General features: G+C 44.5%; 1 protein-coding gene across 8 annotated transcripts in view; it reads right to left on the bottom strand.

Annotated features, from left to right (window-relative positions):
* PI4KB (phosphatidylinositol 4-kinase beta) overlaps window positions 1-20,030 on the bottom strand; it is a 32,096-nt gene that overhangs the window by 4,700 nt on the left and 7,366 nt on the right. For 5 of the 8 annotated variants that reach the window (XM_080916437.1, XM_080916436.1, XM_080916441.1 and 2 more), the window contains 8 exons: window positions 17,811-18,747; window positions 13,465-13,509; window positions 9,423-9,650; window positions 8,420-8,647; window positions 6,479-6,588; window positions 5,763-5,867; window positions 5,471-5,594; window positions 3,113-3,378 (listed from right to left, as the gene is read on the bottom strand). In XM_080916437.1, the coding sequence (XP_080772563.1) occupies window positions 3,113-3,378; window positions 5,471-5,594; window positions 5,763-5,867; window positions 6,479-6,588; window positions 8,420-8,647; window positions 9,423-9,650; window positions 13,465-13,509; window positions 17,811-18,719 (2,015 nt within the window). In that variant the 5' untranslated portion in view covers window positions 18,720-18,747. Of the gene's footprint in view, window positions 1-3,112; window positions 3,379-5,470; window positions 5,595-5,762; window positions 5,868-6,478; window positions 6,589-8,419; window positions 8,648-9,422; window positions 9,651-13,464; window positions 13,510-16,060; window positions 16,070-17,810; window positions 18,748-20,030 lie in introns of those variants that run through there. The other 3 variants (XM_080916440.1, XM_080916442.1, XM_080916443.1) reach the window with 2 other exon arrangements.

Below are 20,030 nucleotides of genomic sequence, written 5' to 3'. Positions count from 1 at the left end.
ATGCTTGGTCTTGTGGAGGGCTGGAGGACTGAACCCTGGGCTTTGTTGCATTCTAGGTAAACTCCCTACCAACTAAGCTACACACTCAGTCCTTCCCATACCACCCCCCTTCTTGGCTCAACAGTCAAGAGCACTGACTGTTCCATAGAACCAAGGTTTGATTCTCAGCACCCTCATGGTAGCTCAGTGTAACTCCAGTTCCAGGGCAGCTGATACTCTTTTGGCCTTTGTGGGTTTGAAGCATGCACATTGTGTACAGACATACATGTAGGCAAAATAATCACATAAAGTAAAAATGCAGTAACAAGAAGCTCAGGAAATCTTACTAAAGAGTAATTTTGAATCATTTACTCTTTCTGAGCCTGTTTTAGCATGCTTGTATTAATGTTAAGATCTCCTGATGGGAGCTGGAGAGATGGCTCAGTTGTTAAGGGTACTGACTGTTCTAAGAGAACCCAGGTTCAATTCCCAGCACCCACATGGCAGCTCACAACTTTAACTCCAGTTCCAAGGGACCTGACATCTTCACACAGACATACATGCAGGCAAATCACCAATGCACATTGAAAAAAAAGTCACCAGATCAGTGACAGTGCACATTCTAGTATATTCTACATGCGATACCTAATTTGATATTATTCCTACTGTAAAAATAGACACCTTCTTTGGCCAATACTTCTCTTTTTCAAACTTAAAGCAAGACAGTTATGAGGATGACTGATTTTACTTTGCTTTGTGTAATCATGTTGAGTATGTGATTTTTATAGCAAGTTGGAGCCTAGACCTAGTAGATGAACACCAACGACTTTCTTTTACTTGTAGCCACCTTCTTATGAGATGGTTCTCAATTGTCTTTTTTTTTTTTTGTTTGTTTTTGAGATAGGATCTCATGTGGTCCAAGGCCTCAAATTCCCAGTGTGAGGACTATAGATCATAATGCCTGGCTTATGTGGTAATGGGGATCAAATCCAGAGCATTGTGCATGCTAAGCAAAGTACTCTTCAAAGATCACCAACTCAAATTTATTTTTTTTTAAGTTATTAGGAATAGTTTTTCAGGGGCTGGAGAAATGGTTCAGTGGTTAAGAGCACTGGTTGTTCTTTTAGAGGACCTGGGTTCAATTCCCAGCATCCACACAGTGGCTAACATCCATCTCTAACTCTACTCCAAAAGGATCTGATGCTCTCTGGCTCTGTTGGGCACACTATGCTGGTCATGCACAGACATAAATTCATACATTGAAAAAAAGAATAATCAAAAAATGGTTATCAGTTCTTTGGCCTGCCAAAGGAACAGACTTTCATCTTCCAAACATTTTCTTTTTGGTGGTTTTATTTACTTTTATCTTTACATATCAGTGTCTGAAATGAAATTCCTGAGATCTAACTAGCTCCAGTTTTCCTGCTCCCCAATTACTGGATCCTGAAGCTGAGCCTTGGGCCTTTTTTTTTTTTTTTAAAGATTTGTTTATTGTATGTATATGAGTGCACTGTAGCTGTCAGACACACCAGAAGAGGGCATCAGATCTCATTACAGATGCCTGTGAGCCACCATGTGGGTGCTGGGATTTGAACTCAGGACCTCTGGAAGAGCAGTCAGTGCTCTTAACTGCTGAGCCATCTCTCCAGCCCTGCCTTGGGACTTTTTACAGTCTAAAATGTGCAGTCAAGATCCGTATGATTACACTCTTCCCTTAGCTCTCAGACATAGAGCCCTTGGTCATTTCCTTGTAGGCCCATCAGGGAGGAACAACTATATGCTCCCAAAGCTACTACTGACCCTTCTCTTCCTCTTGAGGGACGCTCCCCTAACAGGGTTTTCACTTGATGCAGTGTATCTGTGGTGTAGAGTCACTAAATAGATGCAGACAGGGAGAAGTCCTAGAAATATACGCCATTGTGTTTCTTTTAAGTGTTGGTGTGTGTATGTGTGCATGTGAGCACAAATGTGTATACATATGGGACATGCCATAGTGTGTGTGTCAGATGACAACTATGGAGTTGGTTCCAGGGATTTTACCCACTGAACCATTTTGCCTGGCCCCAGCCACTATATATTTAGGGAAAGATGCAATTAAAAGAAGCATACAGGCCACAGACCCCAAACCACTTGCCTGTAGATACTTTTAGATGGCAGAGCATAGGTGGAGCCATTATTAATGTATAAAATGCTTTACCTATGTCAGGTTAGGCCTCATAAAAATCACGTGATATGGAAAGAAATGTCAATCTAGGCAAAACAAGAAATAATCTAAAATTGCGGGAATTAGGGACAGATGGTTCAGTGGCTAAGAGCATGGGCTACCCCTTCAGAGGATGCCAAGTTCCTTTCCAGCATCCACATGGAGGATCACAACTGCCTGTAACTTCAGTCCTAAAGAACCCAATTCCCTTTCTGGCCTCTACTGGCATTAGGTGTGCACAGATATAAAATGCAGGAAAAATGTTTAGAAATCATGGAGTGAGGAGAAAGGAGAGTGCATGACTGGGAATTTCACGTTTATCTCTATGGAATCCTTCATTTCCTTTTTTGCTTTTGGTCACTGACACTGTACTAGGCTCCATTATCTCTTGTTTTCTTGCTAAGGACCCAGTCACACCACCCCTCATCCTCAGCACCATATGGCATCCAGAACACACCATACCTATCTTGTAAAATAAAATTTTCCCTGAGTGTGGTGGCACAGGCCTTTAATCCCAATACCCAGGAGGCAGAGGCAGGAAGAACTCTGTGAGTTCAAGACCACCCTGGTCTATATATCAAGTTCCAGGACAGCCAGGGTCACATAGAAAGATCCTGTCTCAAAAAACCAGAAAACCCCAGACTTCTCATGTACTGCTGATGTCACTGCCTGCTATCCAAGTTTTGATCCTAATGGGACATTTCCTCATCTTTCCCCACAACTTCATCTGTCCTCATTCTCCTTTATCCTTTCTCCCTATTCACTCAAGTATTCACCCTATAAATCCTCAGTTTCATTTCTCACTTCCTCCAGCATTTGTCACAAACAAATCTTCCCCCAAAATACCTTGTTTCACCAACTGAGAACTGTATTTGAAGGGACAGAGAAGAGCCCTCTGGAAGATTAACACAAAGGGCACAAGTCACTTACCTGTCCTTGACTTGCAATAGGTAGCAGACCAAGCAGTAGCCAGCACAACTTTGCACAAAATTGCGCTGGGCACTGAGGAATGCCTCAGTGGTATAACTGCCATGTTCCTGTAGGAAGTAATCGAGCAAGGAGAGCTGTGACTGTTTCTTCACCTGGTGGATGGACACAGCGTTGACTACTGGTTCAATCATGCCACTGTCAGCTGAAATCACAAGAATCTTATATGGCTTGATCCAAAGAGGCACTCGCTCCTGTTCCCAAATGGACTGTGAAGAGACACAAAGGTATCCAGAGTAGTTCATCTTTCTCCAAACTAGAGAACAAAAATTTCTTTCCAACCTCTCTCTCTTGGTGTCTTGGATTGAAGGGCATTAAATAAGTAAGACTCATTGACCTACTAAGAACCAGGAAGTTTTGCTTGAGACGGACTCATGTAGACTAACATTGAGTTCTTGAGCCCTATCTTCATATGTTCTAGGGTTACAGGTGTACACAACCACAAATAACAGAACTGGGAAGTTTAAAAGGATGTTCAGGGATTGGTGAAGGGAAGGAACTACACACAGGTAGGAAAAAGGTAGAGAGAATAGGGAATCCATCATCTAAGTAAGGAGAGTAGGAGCTATTAATCTGTCTGAATAATGAAAAGATGGGACTTTAGGTTCAGAGAAAGATACTTTAGAAAATAAAAATACTATTGGATGTGACGGTATAAGCCTACATTCCCAGCAGCTGGAAGGCAGAGGCAGGAGGATCACAAATTTGAGGTCAACCTTGATTACAGTAGAGTCAGGTCAGCCTGAGTTACATGAGACCTTGTCTTAAAAACAAACCAAAATGAAAATACTTAAGCCACATGTCATATGCTGCTTATAATCCTAGTATTTAGGAGGCTGAGGCAGGAATAATGGGGTGACACCAGAACAGTAGTGACATTGTCTGAGAGTAGAAAGGGTACAAAGCAAGTTCCATTTGGTTACAAGTGAGGTCCTTTCTAAAAACAAACAAAACCAAAATAAAAAAAAAGTTAGTTCGAGCTACCTCTATCCCCCAAGAAACCTACAAATGTAGAGAATTAAACTGAACTGGTGAAGTCTTTTGCAGATCACTGACCAAGGTGATCAATATCTCCACACAGTATGGCAAGGCACAGTGGTACACAATCTTAGTCCTAGTACTCACACTGATGCATGAATTCACGGTCATGAGTTCAAGCCAGCCTGAACTAAATGAGTTCCAGGTAAACCTGAACCACAGTGACCTTGTCTCAAAAAGACAAATCAAGGGATGGAGAAATGCCTCAGGAGCTAAGAGCACCTGCTGCTCTTGCAGGGGATTTGGGTTCAATTCCTAGCACCCATATGGTTTCTTACAACTAACTCCAGTTCCAGGAGAATTTGACACCATGTTCTGGCCTCCACGGACACTGTACACAAGTGCTGTGCAGACAAGCATGCCAGGAAAACACCCATATACATAAATGAAAAAAAATTTAAAGATGTATGTATCTATTTATGTATGTATATGAGTACAATGTAGCAGTCTTCAGAAGAGGGTATCAGATCTCATGGTTGTGAGCCACCATGTGGGTGCTGGGAATTGAACTTAGGACCTCTGGAAGAGCAGTCAGTGTTCTTAACCACTGAGCCATCTCTCAGGCCCCATACATTTTTTTATAAAAGACCAAACGGGGCTGGAGAGATGGCTCAGCAGTTAAGAAAACTGACTGCTCTTCCAGAGGTCCTGAGTTCAATTCCCAGCAACCACATGGTGGCTCACAACCATCTGTAGTGGAATTCCTCTTCTGGTGTGTCTGAAGACAGCAACAGTGTACTCACATACATAAAATAAAATAAATCTTTAAAAAAAAAAAAGACCAAACAAAATCCAAATACATGAGCACAGTGTAAATCCATCTATCCCAGACCATTTAGGAGGTTCTGATTTAAAGGACAAATCCAAAGTTTAGCAGTGAATGCATATCATCCTAGCCTTGGGAGGTGAAGGAAGGAGAATCAAGGGTACAAGTCCATCTTTGATTACAACGGAGTTCAAGGCCAGCCTGAACCACACCCCTCAATCAAAAAAGACAAATGTGGCACTCTGACATTCAGTGATCAAAACAGGGCAGATGCAGTTCCACAAAGAACCAACAGGGGCCGCCACGGAGCTGTTCATTATGTGGTTGTGCTCTGGAGAAAAGCAAACCAGTTTCAGTGCAATCTTCCCATTCAGACCTGGGAAGGAAGCGGTGCCCAGGGAGCTCTCTGGAGAGAGTTGCCTTTCCTTTCAGGGCCCCCTTTCCTGTGCGTTTCATTTCCTTTCTCTGCTGTGCTGCATTCTCTTCCATTTCCTTACCTGCAGTTGTTTCAACACCTGGAAAGCCAGCAGCTCCTGTCGAAGGTCATCTCCACACTTGACAATGACTGAAAGGAGTCGCCAATTGGGAAGATGGCCATACGGGGAACCTTCTCTGATCCTCCTGTGGAGAAAGAAGTCACAGGATGATGCCAGGGTAAGAACTCAGACCTCAGAGGAAGGCGGATGGAGTGTTTAAAGGTAGAAGGGCGATGGAGGAAGTGAGCACCTGAAGATGCCTTGGAATTTGAGGGGAGTACCGAGACCACTCTCCACCCTCCACACTGCTCACCGCACTTTCTCCTGCCAGGGCTCTTTGAGGGCGACTGCAGAAGGGTCTTCAGGGTCTCGTTTGAAGGCCGTGGGAGTGTGAGCCAGCTGTTCTGAAAGGCGCCGTCTAGCAGGAAGAAAATACACAGTTTACCTGGAAGAGTTATCTCAGAGCTGCATGCACACTTTGCCCCCTGTTCCTAGATTCCTGGTAGATTCTTGGTGCTGGGAAAGCCAGAGGAGGAAGCATAATCAGCGGTACATTTCGCTAACCTTGTAGTCTGCGATCATGTTAAAATGCAGAAAGCTGGGCTTTCTAATTTCTCTATCCCAATATTGATTCACAATGGGTGTGAATCTGTATGCATAACAAGATTTCCTCTCTGTCTTTAAAGAGAATTCCACTCGGGGTCTCACTTTGATTACTGGTTTTGGGTTTCTTTTTTTCTAGTGCTGGGAACTGAACCCATGGTATTTCACATGCTAGTCAAGTTCAACTTGGAGAAGTTAAACTCAAATGGGGCACTTTCTCCTTTTTGGAACTCTCTTAAAATGTCGCTTCTTTTTGTAGTAGCTCAAGCAATGTCTCAGCTGCACCTTCAGGGCCTTAAGTACATAACAAGGACAGAATAAAGAGATAAAGGACAGAGACACAAGGCTGGCAGGTGGTGACCAGACACAGGACAAAGAAGGGCAGAGTGAGGAAGATGAAGGAAGGTGTGACTGGACCATCCATACCTGATGTCCCCTGCCGCAATGAACACAGGCTCTTTGCTTTCCTGGCTGGTGATGCTGTCCACTGAGAACTGGGAGATGTTGTCACAGCTGTTGGTGTGCACTTCAGGGAGCTGCGGAGAGCAGGTCAGAAGTGCTAAACACAGATCTCCCTCTTGCCCCCTGCTCACTTGCCACCAACTACCTATGGCATGGTGGCCTACCACTCCACTCCAGCCTTCTCCCAAGCCACCACAGTCCCACACCACTATGGCCTTGAATCATGGATCCCACAGCAGTGTTCTCAAAGTGTGAACTACTCCACCAGGATTCATTGAAATGCATAGGAAGTGCAGACAGATTCTCAGTTCTCACCATCAGCCCAAATTAGAACTACTGGGAATGAAATCTCGAAGCTGAATTTTGTAAATTTTCTAGAATAATCCCAATGCTCTCCAGGAACAGTCTCAAATACCTGCTTTCCCAGCTTCTACTTAAGTGCTTGGACTACAGGTGAACCACTACACCCAAATGTATTTCTTCAGGCTAAATCTCCACTCCAACCTTCTCACACTGAACTGTAAAATATTCTGCTGGGCCCCAAGAAGTCTCTGTCCTTCCTTTCACAAGTGCTCTCAGTTACACCTGCCATCTAATGCACAGTGGCACGTGTGTCCTCATGTTTCTTCTTAAATGTCTTCATGTAACCCCAACAAGACTGAAAAAAGAAAGATCTGAATTTTTCACCAAATGCTACCACATAAAATCCTGCCCTGCTTTTCTTCCAACTGTGCCCTGCTAGTCAGGTGTGTGCCAGCCTCTCCAGCCTCCCTCATCACTGTCTCACCTCAGACTACCCATCCAGTACAAGCTAGTTTCTTTTCATTCCTAAGGCGGCCAAGTTACATTCTCTTCTGAAAGTTCTTTGTTTTGCTAATTCCAACCATGCTTGAAGCCTCAGCTCAAAGATGACTTCCTCCAGGAAATCTTTTGATTCCCACGCCAAGTCTGGAGTAAGCACTCTCCCCACTGTTGGGCACTTCCAGAATGCCCCATACTCCCTGTTACAGTGCAGATCATACCAGCCTACAACTGTCAGCTGTGTGGTCTGATTCTGTTAGAACGTAAACTCTTGCAGGTATGAGCCAAGCCTCACTGGCTAGGAACTAGTGCTCATGATCCTTCTGTTTCAACCTTTCAGGTGAGATTATAGCTGTGAGTCACTACACCCAGATGTAAGTATTTTTTAAAAATATTTATTTTATGTATATGAGTGTTTGCCTGTGTGTACCATGTATGTGCAGTGTCCACAGAGGCCAGAAGAGGGCACCAGGTCCCCCTGGAACTGGAGTTACTGACCGCTGTGAGCCTACAAAGGTGCTGGGAAAGGAACCTAGCTCTCTACAAGAGCAGCCAGTGCTCTTAACCTTGAGTCATGTCTCCAGCCCTTTACATATTTGACTGAAGGCATGCATGGCTTGTCAATCTCTGCCGTCCTCGATCAACTTTATATAGCAGGTGTTTCTTAAATGTTTTATTAATTTCTCCTAGGTCTAGCTGTTCCTCTATTTTTAAAAAAAAAAAGATATTTTATTTATGAGTATACTGGAGCTGTTTCCGAATACATCAGAAGAGGGCATCAGATCTCATTACAGATGGTTATGAGCCACCATGTGGTTGCTGGGAATTGAACCCAGGATCTGTGGAAGAGCAGCTGGTGTTCTTAACTGCTGAGCCACCTCTCCAGCCCCTAGCTGTTCCTCCTTACATTCAACTTGAATTCCTGCTGTAAGAAAACAAGCTTGAACCTATTCCCACCAGCTGTTCAGAGCTTTTCCTTCTCATACCCACACTTCGTACAATATTCATATGGACATGTGTGCCTCACTCTGCTGACAAGTGTGTTATTTCACATGTATCTAAAGCTCCTGTGTCCCCAGGATTATCTCCTTGGAGATCCCTCACCTCCACTTGCAGCTCGCCTATATCATCCACCGACCAGGCTTCATCATCATTGTCATAATTGGGCACAGTGCTGAAGCTGCCAGCTCGCTGCTCATGAGTGATACCACATTCAGGCAGGTTCTCCACAGACCGTGTACTCCGAATTCGGTTTTCAGGAATCCGGGCAGGAACACTAGTTGTGTCAAAGTTTTCACATTCAAGAACTTCCACATAGATCAGGTAGGGAGCCTGGGTGGGAGAAGAGAGCATTGGTCACTCTGAGTTCTATTGGCCCAGCTCTTCCCAACCCTTGTCAGCAGTCCATTATGACTATGCACAGGTAGGAACTTTATTACATCTGGGTAGAGGTGCACATGCCCTCTGAGCTTATCATCAGGGCTTCAGAAGGCACATGTGCAACTGGGAAAAACTCTCTCATCTATCAATGACTCTCAGAGAGGCCCAGGAGCTCTGTGGGCTCAAGCTAAAGTCAGGGCCCAGAAAGGTAGATACAAAAACTGGATAAGGAAAATCCTGTTTTCCAACACTTCTCTGAGAGGAGACTATGCACCATGAGGACCATCGCCTCATTCCAGTAGGCAGACAAACACAGCTTATTTCCCTATTACGAATTGGAAGTATTTTTTTCCTTTCCGCCCACTCTCATCAAAAATGTCTTATAAACTTTTTCCTTTTACACATATGGTAGTTGTACCTGGATAGCCTAAAATTTGGAGAAAGGGTGGAGGAGCTACCAAAAGGAGGGTAAGGAGTGGATGAGAAGCCACTCTCCCTCAATATGGCACAAGGTACGCTGAAATTATTAACCTACTTTGGTCTATAAAAACAAGACTCAAGAAGTCGGCAGGAAGGTTCTCAGGTTCACAAGAGCAATGTGGTAGAGTCATCGTTAGCACGTGTGCCATAAACTAAAAAGGTCTCTAGCATACCGGTAAGAACAGTGGCTGAGCAATCATGGGAATGCAGTCAGGTGAGGGGAAGGGTCTGGGTGAGAGCCACTTACCTTATCCTTGGAATTGAGGACAACAGCTTGTGTGTGGGGCACACGGACCACGTGGTGGTCAAAGCCAGCTGTGGGCAGCCAGACTCGGGCAGGGAGCTTATGGTTGAGCAGGGAAAGCTCCGAGATCAGCCTTTGTGTTTTCTGCTCTTTAGTAGGGAGCGTGGCCAGCCGTTTGCCAATTGCCATCAAGGACTTGATGAATTCTCGCTCAGGGGCCAGCCGGACAGGCTACAGAGGGTTGAGATTAAACCAAAGATGGTAAAGGAAACATTGAAAAAAGTGGCCTATCCCTCTTATTTCCTTCTGTCCAGGGCCCCTATTATTTATAAAGAACCCCAGGAAAGGAGCTGCTACCTTTGGCCATGATAGGAGTTTACACCCTACTTTTTCTAAGCCTGAATTGGGAAGAACCCATCCTTTTTCTGAAGGCTACTTCCTGGTGACTCAAGATGACCTGAACTCAGCTCCCTGTGACAGAATCCTTTCCTTGGACCTGACTCCTCAAAAACCTCCCAAGTCATTAGTACAGGTGAGGGAACAAGGTCTCAAAAGGTCATCCAGTACCTCAGACAAAAGAGCTCATGCCATCTGGGCCTGGATCTATGCATAAGGGCTCTGCCAGGCCCCAAAATCTAGGATAAGGGGCCTGAATCAGTATTTTCCCCTTCAAAGAAGATGCTTCTTCATCCCATGAATTCTGTTGTTCTCCATGGCACACATCCCAACCATCCTACATTCTTTTAAGGGCTAAGTGCACATGCAGGAGATGAAAAGAGGATGAGCAAACTGTATTAATGAGGGCATAATCCATGGGAAAAGCAAAGGCAGGTAGAGGGTGGTTTGCATAGATGGATGGAGAAAGCAATAGCTCCTTTTAGCTCTCGGTGGCCCTTCAAAGGCCTGTCTCTAGCAATCCTCCTGGGGCTCTTCTTTTCCTCTTAGAGACTAGGCTCCCCATTTGAGTTCCCTGTGTCGGGTATTTCAGCAGGTTCCAGAAAGGCCAAAGTCAGTCTGGAAACTAAGGTAGGGTGGAGAGAAAGATGAACTCACACGAGGAAGAACTCTTATTAGTCTAAGCCTGTCTATGACGGGGACCCTTTACTACGACAGCCACTAAAATGGACAACATGGGCTACAACCTACAATCCTAGTACTTGAAAGCCAAGGCAAGGAAGATCTTAAGTTGGAGGCCAGCCTGGATTATATAGCAAGAACCTGACTCAAACAAACAAAACCTCCATGCACTGGGCACAGTGATCCACATTCTAGCACTTGGAAGGGCTGACACAGGAGGATTGCCACAAATTCCAGGCCAACTTGGATTAGTGATTACTAGGTCAGTGAGTACTACATACCAAAACCCTGTCTCAAAACAAAAACAAAGAAATTTACTATACAACTCCACAGCTCACCATGTCTCCCCAGCTTAAGGAATCTCTTCTTCTTTATGCTCTTCTTTTTGGAGTAAAATTTCATTTATCAGGATTTCCTCTCCCTTTCTATTTCTTTCTTTCTTTTTTTCTTTTTGGTAAGTGGGTCTTGCTATGTAGCCCTCTCTGGAGTGGAAATCACTATGTAGATTAGGCTGGCCTTGAACTCACAGGAATCCTCCTGCCTCTACCTTCTCAGTACTAGGATTAAAGATATGAGCCACTACATCAAGCTTGCTTATTTTCTGATTCTCAGTTTTTACCCTTACTGCTCATTTTTTAAAAAACATTTATTTTGCTCATGAATCTTTAGATTTGTGATTTAGGCTGGGTAATTTCCTGGCTTTAGTTGGGCTAATTCTCCTGTTGAAAATTTTATGTATGAGTACACTGTAGCTGTCTTCAGACACACCAGAAGAGGGCATCGGATCCCATTACAGATGGTTGTGAGCCACCATGTGGTTGCTGGGATTTGAACTCAGGACCTCTGGAAGAGCAGTCAGTGCTCTTAACTGCTGAGCCATCTCTCCAGTCCCCTTACTGCTCATTATTACAAAAAAGAAAAATAGAAAGAAAAAAAATACCATTTTTTTCTTTTCTTTTTCTTTTGAAATTAAGAACAAACTTTATTCAAGACTTTTTTGTTAATGAAAAAATTACTTTGAGAACTTCATCCACGAGTCTACGGTCCATTGCTCCCACCTTCCCAAATCCCTTGTACTCCCTTTTGAAGTCAGTGACCTCGTCCATCATGGACATAATTTTTTAAAAAGTAGATTTATTCAGTGTTTGGACACACTGAGAACAGAAAGACCCAGTTTATTCCCCCACCTTTTTTGTAATAATTTACAATATTATAGAAAAGATGAGACTACTAGGCTTGGAAATTGTTTTTGTTTTTGAGACAGAGTCTCACTGTGTAGCTCTGACTGGCCTAGTCATCAAACTCACAGAGATCTGCCTGCCTCTGCCTCTGTATGCGCTGGAATTAAAGGCACATACTTTCACACCTAATTTTTTAAAAAATTATGTGTTTGGATGTCTGCTTACATGTATGTCGATTACCATGTGTGTGCAGTGCCCATGGAAACAAGAAGAGGGCATCAATCCTCTATGACTGAAGTTATACATGGTTGTATAACTTCATGTGGGTGCTGAAAATCAAACCCAGGTCCTCTGCAAGAGCAACCAGTGCTCTTAACTTCTGAGCCACCTCTCCAGCCCCTTATTCTTGTTTTGATACAGATTGTACTAGTCCAATTAGTGTTGTGCATACATACAAGTGTTTAAGGCTGACCAGGTAGAACTGGAAAACCTATCATGGGCTCATTCCCGAGAAAACTGATTCTATTTCTTTCAGGAACTACTGACTGCCTGGAGCTCTTCATCTGTGGATAGGGCCTTGTTGAGTTTTCCTACCCAGAACCTTCTTTTGAACTCAGAAATACCTATATATGCAGAATAGAGTCAGTGTGCAAAGAAATCCCACGGCCTCTACTCTGTGATGGGGAGGAGGTGGGCTGGTTTAAAGCCCTACACAGTATGAGGAAGGGAAGCTTTAGGGACAGAGCTTACAGAGAAAAAGAAGATGAAACTAGACTTAAAGGATTTCTAGAAATATCCTGGGTGCTTAACACATCAAGAAAAGAATGAGACCGTGGGTTTCCTCCCAAAAGAGAGGGCTGGGGGTAGGTTAGAGAGCTAAAGATTCATGCCTTTATCTTGATCCCCGAATCCATCCACTCAGGTGGCAAAGGGTCACAGTCCCAAGGACCCTCCACCCCAACCAATTCATAGTCATTTCATATAGAAAAGGCAGAATTCTTTTCCATTCTCAAATCAGCCTTTGAGTTGTAGGCCCATTACCTAACTATACTGGATATGACCCCAAGCCTCCAAAAAAGAGGCTCTGCCACAAGGGAGGAGAAGGGATCATGATTAAAAGAGGATCAGCACAGGAACTAGAAAACAGATTGGGTAGACAAAGAATAAAATGTTAAAAAAAATTTTTTTTTAAATCATCCAAACTCCCAGAGGGTCCAGCATTTCCTCTCGCGTCTTTGCCTAGGAACAAGGTCTAAGACCCTGTAGGACTAGAGGGTCATGGGTTAGTCCAGAGAGAGTAAGAAGAGAACAGGGATTAAGGGATATTCTGGGCAGTGAGCTAGGGAATGGGAGGAACTCAGACCTGGAAGAAATGAAGTTAAAAGGAAAACCAGTTGTGGGAAGGCAAACTTTCCCTCAGGCCAATTCCTGCTTGTTTTTGGAGTTGGCTCAGCCAGCACAGGGTCTAACATTTAGAAAATTGAGTAAAATATTTGATGGGCTGATGGCCGAAGCTATGGGGAAAGGGTTCTTGGTGGAAGAAATGGGATCCTGGAGTTTCTGCCAAGCAGTCCTTGGCTCTAACCCAGGAGTAAATTGTACCTCTCCCCGCTGTTTGCTCCGGAGACTGAAGAGCTAGGGCTAAGCAGCACAACATCCCAGCTGCTGTCTGTAAGCAAAGGGTCAGGGATCAAAGGGGTCTTCACTGGTCATAGAAGACATGGGACGGAGAGGAAATGCGGCCGAGTGTGGAGCCTGCCACCCAGTCCCAGCCTGGCCCCACTTACGGAACTGAATGAATTATCAATACTCTCGGTGCTGGAGGAGAGCTCCTGGGAAAGGGCCAGAGGGCAAGGGGGAAAAGGGGTGGGGTTGGGGGGGGAAGGGAAAGAGACAAAGGCAAAGAATTTAGCTCCAGTTTGGTTCATAACTGCTTCTCTTGTGCAGCTCTATCTTTCTGCTTTAGTGAAAGGCAGTCAGCCTGGAACTGCCAATTGCCCAGAGTCTGTGGGATGTTGGAAGGCCAGCTCAGACCTTGAGGTCAAAAGCTGAAGGCCACAGCACTTTCCATTTTCTGTTTTATCTTCTGTTCTTGCCTGAACAAATCTTCCTTTTAGATCAAACTCCTAGACCAGGTCCTCAGTGCAGTACCTGCCTGGCCACAGCTCCCTTCTTCCATACCACTCATTCTCATGTCTTCAGCCAACCCCTTCCTCATGGGGACAACCACAACTGCATGACCCCTGTGATACAAAGTCTACATTCTTGTAGCTTCTTGGTAATCTCAGGAAGAGCTAAGCTTTCAAGTGTACTATCTTCTCTCAGTCAGCCTGGCGATCACCCTAGGAAACCTAATCCCAACCTTGAATCTGTGTAACAAAGGGCATCCCAGACCCATAAATCTGAAAGCTATGGGCTAGATGCTCAAAAAATGTATGTCTTATATCTTCCAAACCTTCTTAGGCTTCCTGACATACTACTGGCACATGACACTAAATTTATTATATTTTTTGACTGATGTTGGACAAATAGATCCTAACTAAATCCATCTGAAAAAGCTAATTAGCAGGGCAGTGGCAATCTTGATTCCAGTCCAAAGTCTAGATCCCAAAAACCTAAATATCACCCAGCTGAGGGCAGTAACACATGCCTGTAATCTCAGTACTTAGGAGGCTGAGGCAGATGGATCATGAGTTCAAGGCTAGCACAGGCTACATACTGAGTCTTTCTTAGAAAACAAACAAACAAAAAAGACAAACTAAACAACATCCTGTCTTCAGCTGGTGTCTGAGAACAAAGTGAGAGACAGCTCCTTCAGTCGTGTGGAGCAGTTCTCGTGCGCTATGTCCTCTCAGGGCAGGCAGCAGGAGCAGGGAGTGGTCTGGACGAAGGCAAAGTCCTGAGAACTCCTAGAGCAACAAGGCAGTGGGAATTGCACTCTACTCTACAGTTAACACTTCAAGCCTCTGCCCACCTCAATTCTGTGACTGAAGTTCTCAACAGAGGTACTACATTTGGGGTTTCCTCTAAGATTCTAGGCAGAAGAGCATTTTTCAGGGTATAGCCACACTGGAAACACCCTGCTAAGGGCACAGCTACTCTAGTGGGAAGGAAAGAGGCAGTAAGGATGGCAGAATCTGCTATCATTTGCTGGTCCCATTTCTATACTTACTAGCTGGGGAAGAATAAAGGCAGAAGATTGGCTCTAGCAGATCCTCTCCCAGACAAGCCCCAGTGGACTCATTTATGTCCATGGCAGGCAGTGGGATCTCATGATCTGTTCTCCTCCTACCACCTAGGCTTGAGTCACTTGTACTGAGTCAGCTTCAGGGAGTGAAGCTGAAGCCAAGAGCTGACATCACACCCTTATCAGGATGGAAGGGCTTCAATGTGACATGCAGCAGATTTCTCTGTACAAAGGTTACAGTCCTGAAAAGACAAAGCTCATCTCTTTGGAGTGTCATTACGTAGGGGAGGGTTGGTACCTAAATTGCTCTCTGACTCTTGTGTCACCCTGTCAAATCTATGCCAAAATTAGGAGGGAATATAAGGCTGATAAGAACTGCTTTGAAGGGGTGGGCTTGGGTGTGTATGTAACTCTGTGGGGAGCATAAAGGAGTCCTCATAAGAACATGGAAACTTCTGTGAGACTTGGCCATCGAAGGGAGACTCCAGGCAGAAAGTAGCCCTGGGCTTCTTCTCTTCCAGAGCCCCCTCTTCACTTTTCTGGAGCTCCTCCACAGTGGGAGGAGCATGGGATTAACCAGAACCCACAGGACAACTGAGACTAGGAGCAGTGTCAGGGCACATTCTGAAATTCTCCTTTAGAATATCTTGCCTGGGCTTTAGAAAAATTCGTAGTTCATTTTAGTAAGGCCTGTGTATACTTACCGCTTCCAGAAACTTTTCAAGAAAGACATACACTAACTAGATCCTATGGTAAAGCTCTGGTGTTAAACTTAGTCAGTTCCTAGTCCAAGAACAGCATTCCATCCTCCATTCTTTTGCACACTGTACAAGGGTAACAGCTGTTTAGTGAATGAATGTTTCATATAATGGAGGAAGAAAGGAAAGCCAATTCCCTTGGTACCTCAAGCACAAAGGTGTTGAAAGACACATCATCAAATATCAAAAGGGACTGGCAGAAATTCCTGAGCTGAAGCCTCCATGCCTAGAAAAGTAGCGGTATTTATGTTTATGTATCTGATTTCCCAAGGAACCTCCGTGGAGTTAAGTGTCTCACTGTCAGCATCAGATAACACAGGAGGGCCTCAGGAAGTGCTATCTTTTTCCTTTCCTGGATCTAGTAACCCAAGAGGATCCAGAAGGGGGAGAAAGGCAACTGGAGAACCCACCCTAGAGATTTAAACACTCATAGAATACCTGCCTCTCAGAGCCATCCATAATCCTGCAGCAGAAGTTAGATGCATAGAAGAGGGACCCCAGACCAGCACAGGGTAAGAGAAACCCTAAGGCCTCTGCTTTTCTGGTCCTAAGATGCAGACTAAAAAATAGATACAGGGAAAAGTCAAGCCAGACAGGAGGCACCAGTGAACCCATCCCAGAAGCACACTTACTCTGACCAGGTCTGACCTTACATGAGATAGCTTCCAGAGAAGCTCAAGCCCTTTAGGACCTCAGTTCCACCAAGATCTGGATTCTTCTTGATCTGCAGCAACCTCCCTTTCTAGACCCTGGACTCTACTGCCAAGCTAAACAGAAATGGAAATAGTCTGCTCTAACTCCCACCAGCTTGGGCTTTGTCAGTATGTGGATGTGGAAGTGAAGGTTGTCACATCCTGGGCTCTTCTTCTCCAATGACCTCTTACAGCTGGGATCTGGGGAAGCAGATGCTGAGAAATAACCTAGGCAGCTCAGCAGAGTGACTATAAGAATGAGCTATCGATTGGGCTCCTGGTCTAATAGTCACTGTTGAGTGACCTTAGTCGTCTTTAACTTCTCTAAGCTGTTTTCTCACTGGTAAAAATCACACCATTTAGAGTTATTGTGAGGATTACACATACATTATATGACATGCTGCCCAGCATATTAATGGTCAATAAATATTGGCACATTTAGCTTTAATATCATTAAAATACCATTAATAAAAATACATCTCTAGAGTGAACAGGCTCTGAATTTCCCTTGGCTACTGCATTTCCTTTCTCTAACCACTGACTTCCCTCTACTTGAAAGAAACTCTACTGTATTAAATATGTGGGTGGTTTACACCACACAGAGTCAGATGCCATGGGCATAGGCATTCCAATGGTGCAAAGTCTTCATTTTTTTAGGCTTGGCTGGCAACCAGGACTAGAGCCTGCCAACAGTGAACCAGAAATGAGAACTGGAGCACAACTGTCTGGGCCATCAGGTCACAGACTGGTACCTTTTCTGTTTTTCTAGATGTACAGTGGAGGGTGGCACTAAGCTACAGACTGCTCACTTCTGCTCTACCACAGGTTAGATTCCCTGCTGCCGCCGAACTTCCTTTTCTCAGCTTAATCTCATCAAGTAGGCATTAGATACATTTTGCCAAGGCTATTTCTCTCTCCCCTTTTTATATATCTCAAAGGATGGCAGGCTGTTATATTCTGCTGAGGCTCAATTAGTAGAGAATAAATCTATGTTAACAAAAAGTAGGATCTTTGGGGAGTAAGGGAAAAGATTTATGAGGAATGGCCAGGAAAGCTGATGTTCTAGTTGGCATTCTCTCTTCCAGCACATAGGAAGGGCATAGTCTCCTTTTCTTTCCCTGTAGTGGCTGTTGGTATCTCAGCTAGGCCAGGTCTCAAGCAAGTTGCATCAGGTCTGTGTCACAGTTCTTAGTATGAGGTTAATGGAATGACAATGCCATTTAGTGAAATCAACCCTGGACAAAGTTGAGAGTATCAGCCTTGTCATTAGTTAGATGACCTGAAGCAAGAAGACACTCTATCTCTCTAGTCTCTGAATTTTTCCTGTGTAAAATGAGGCCGTTGGAATACATGAATTCTAAGGTCTTTTTCCATTCTAACATTCCATGCTTCTATACATGAAACGAACAAAGGAAAGGACAGAAAGTAGAGTAACCCCACTTGTCTTCATGCAACCCTCAGACACCTTGCTGATCTGTCCCTCCCCCCAATTTTACCTCATCCTCATTTTCCACTTTAGGGTTGCTGGCTGTTCGTTTCAGGTTGCTGCTGAGACTTATGCTGGCCGTAGCGTCTGACTTAGAGCGCTGGTGAGTCCTTTTAGAGGGAGACAGCCCTGTGTCAGGGGCTGGGCTTAAAGCTGGCAGCTCCCTCTTTCGGTGAGCTGGCTTCAGCTCATCTGAGAGGATTAGCTTCCGTAACTTGGTCCCTCGGGAGTGTCGTTGAGTGGAAATGTGCATGTCTGAAGAGTAGGCCCCAAGCAACAGGGCACACTGGAGGGAAAAGTTGATGCTCTGGCGACAACGGTGGACTATGTAGGGTTTAATGGCATCTCCCACATCCTCATCCATGTGGATATACATGTTAAGCAACTGGGGCAAATAGAAGTCCACATCCTCATTTCGAAAGCAGAAGAGCCGGTTGCCAATGTAGGCTTGCACTCCAGGCTCCTTGGAGTTATACAAGTATGAAATGGCCATAGAGATGTCAAATAGTTTTGACTCAAACAGCCTCAGGAGCCAAGACTGTTTGGCTGAGTTGTTCTGTCGTCGTCTTCTTGCTCCTTTGGCTGTGCCAGAGGCCACACCAGCCCCCATCTCATCTTCTTCCTCCCTGATCTGGGCAGGTGGATCATCTAGGCATCGGATCTCATTGTCCAGACCATCCCCATTAACCAACTCCAGCGGGGTGCCTTTGCTAGAGATGGCTACACCTCCATGCAAAAGCTTGACTTTCTCCAGTACCTCCTGACAGGCCTTCTGGGCCACCTCAGGGTCAATCACTGACAGCTCCCCGACCCCCTCCGTGATGACGCTTAGTAGGGAGCCCCCGTTATTCCCTGATGGACTAGGAGTAGGCTCAGAAGTTGGCTTCAGGGTGGCAGGCTCCACTACCATGTCTCCCATGGTTACAGCCAGACTTTGAGCTTCCAAGCTAGAGGAGGGAGGGAGAAAAGAACAGAAAGGAACACATACACACACTGGTTAGTGGTATCATATTCAGGTCCATGAAGCCTGTTTAAGCAACTCTTCAACATCAGATGAAGTCATCTCAACAGAAATCTGCCCTCACTGCTGATCACTTTGTATGTATGTATTCACAGTAGCCTTGGTTCTTCACTTGTATGTGAAATGCTGTTTTACATGTGGTAAGTTAAGACAGTCTGACACTTTTTTCAGTATTCTGGGGATCAACTCAAGTCTTACTCTCTTTTCTTTAGCTCTAAACACGTTTTCTTTCTCTTTGTGTCACCTCCAAATGCTTGTGGTGATACTTTTCCTTTTCTTATTTAAGTTGTATCTCCTTATTCATAACATATATCACATACACATATAAATCCTCTGTGTCTCCCAAATTTAGTATCAAAGCTGTTTATTGTCTTCTGAGACAGTCTTACTCTATAGCCCAGGCTGTTCTTAAATGTGTAGCAATCCTCCTGCCTCAGCCTTCCAAGTACTGGAATTACAGGTACCAGCTACCACTCTATGCTCTGGTTATAGATACTCTCCTCTTCAAACTCAAAGAATCTAGGGAATAAGAGCTGGACTACAGTTCGAGGCCTCACTTGGTAGAGAGCATCTCTGACAGCCATCAAGCCATCGCCAACCATGAAAGGCTGCGCCATTTCTTTCCTAACACCATACCCATGTTCTATGTTTATAAGACACACAAACATAAACACGCCATGTCTCTTCTGTTTTGGCTTCCTCAACTACAAACTGAGGGAAAAGTACTTCATATTGCTGCTGTACAGAAGAACATATGTGGATGAAAAGATTTAGCACAGTTCTGGCAAACAGTAGTACTCAAATATTCACAATGCTAGCTGAATTCTAGCCCCATAAAAGGTTACTAAACAGCATGTGCATGTATACTATTATCCTATAAGGGATATGAATTGCATTAGCCATTTGTGACTCTTGAAATAACCGTGACCACCTTTCCCTACCCCTTACTGCTTTCTCCACTGTCATGTAAAAGCTCTAGGAACAGGAAGAAGACAAAAAGAAATAAGGACTCTGGATGAACTTGTAGAAGCAGTTAGAGAATGATAAAAGCCACTGCCTCTAAGAGTAGCCTTCAGAGTGCCACCAAACCAGATCAGGAAAATCAGCAAAAAGCGGGAGGGGATTTCCGAGTGATCCAGATTGGGATCTAGATCACTAAATAAGTCTAGAAAATTTTGTCAGGTGATCCTGGCTTCAGAATCTAGGCAT

The sequence above is a fragment of the Micromys minutus genome (genome assembly GCF_963924665.1).
Source record: "Micromys minutus genome assembly, chromosome: 4".
Classification (NCBI taxonomy): Eukaryota; Metazoa; Chordata; class Mammalia; order Rodentia; family Muridae; genus Micromys; species Micromys minutus.
Note: the sequence above shows the minus strand (reverse complement) of the source record. Positions and strands in the feature narration are given on the sequence as shown.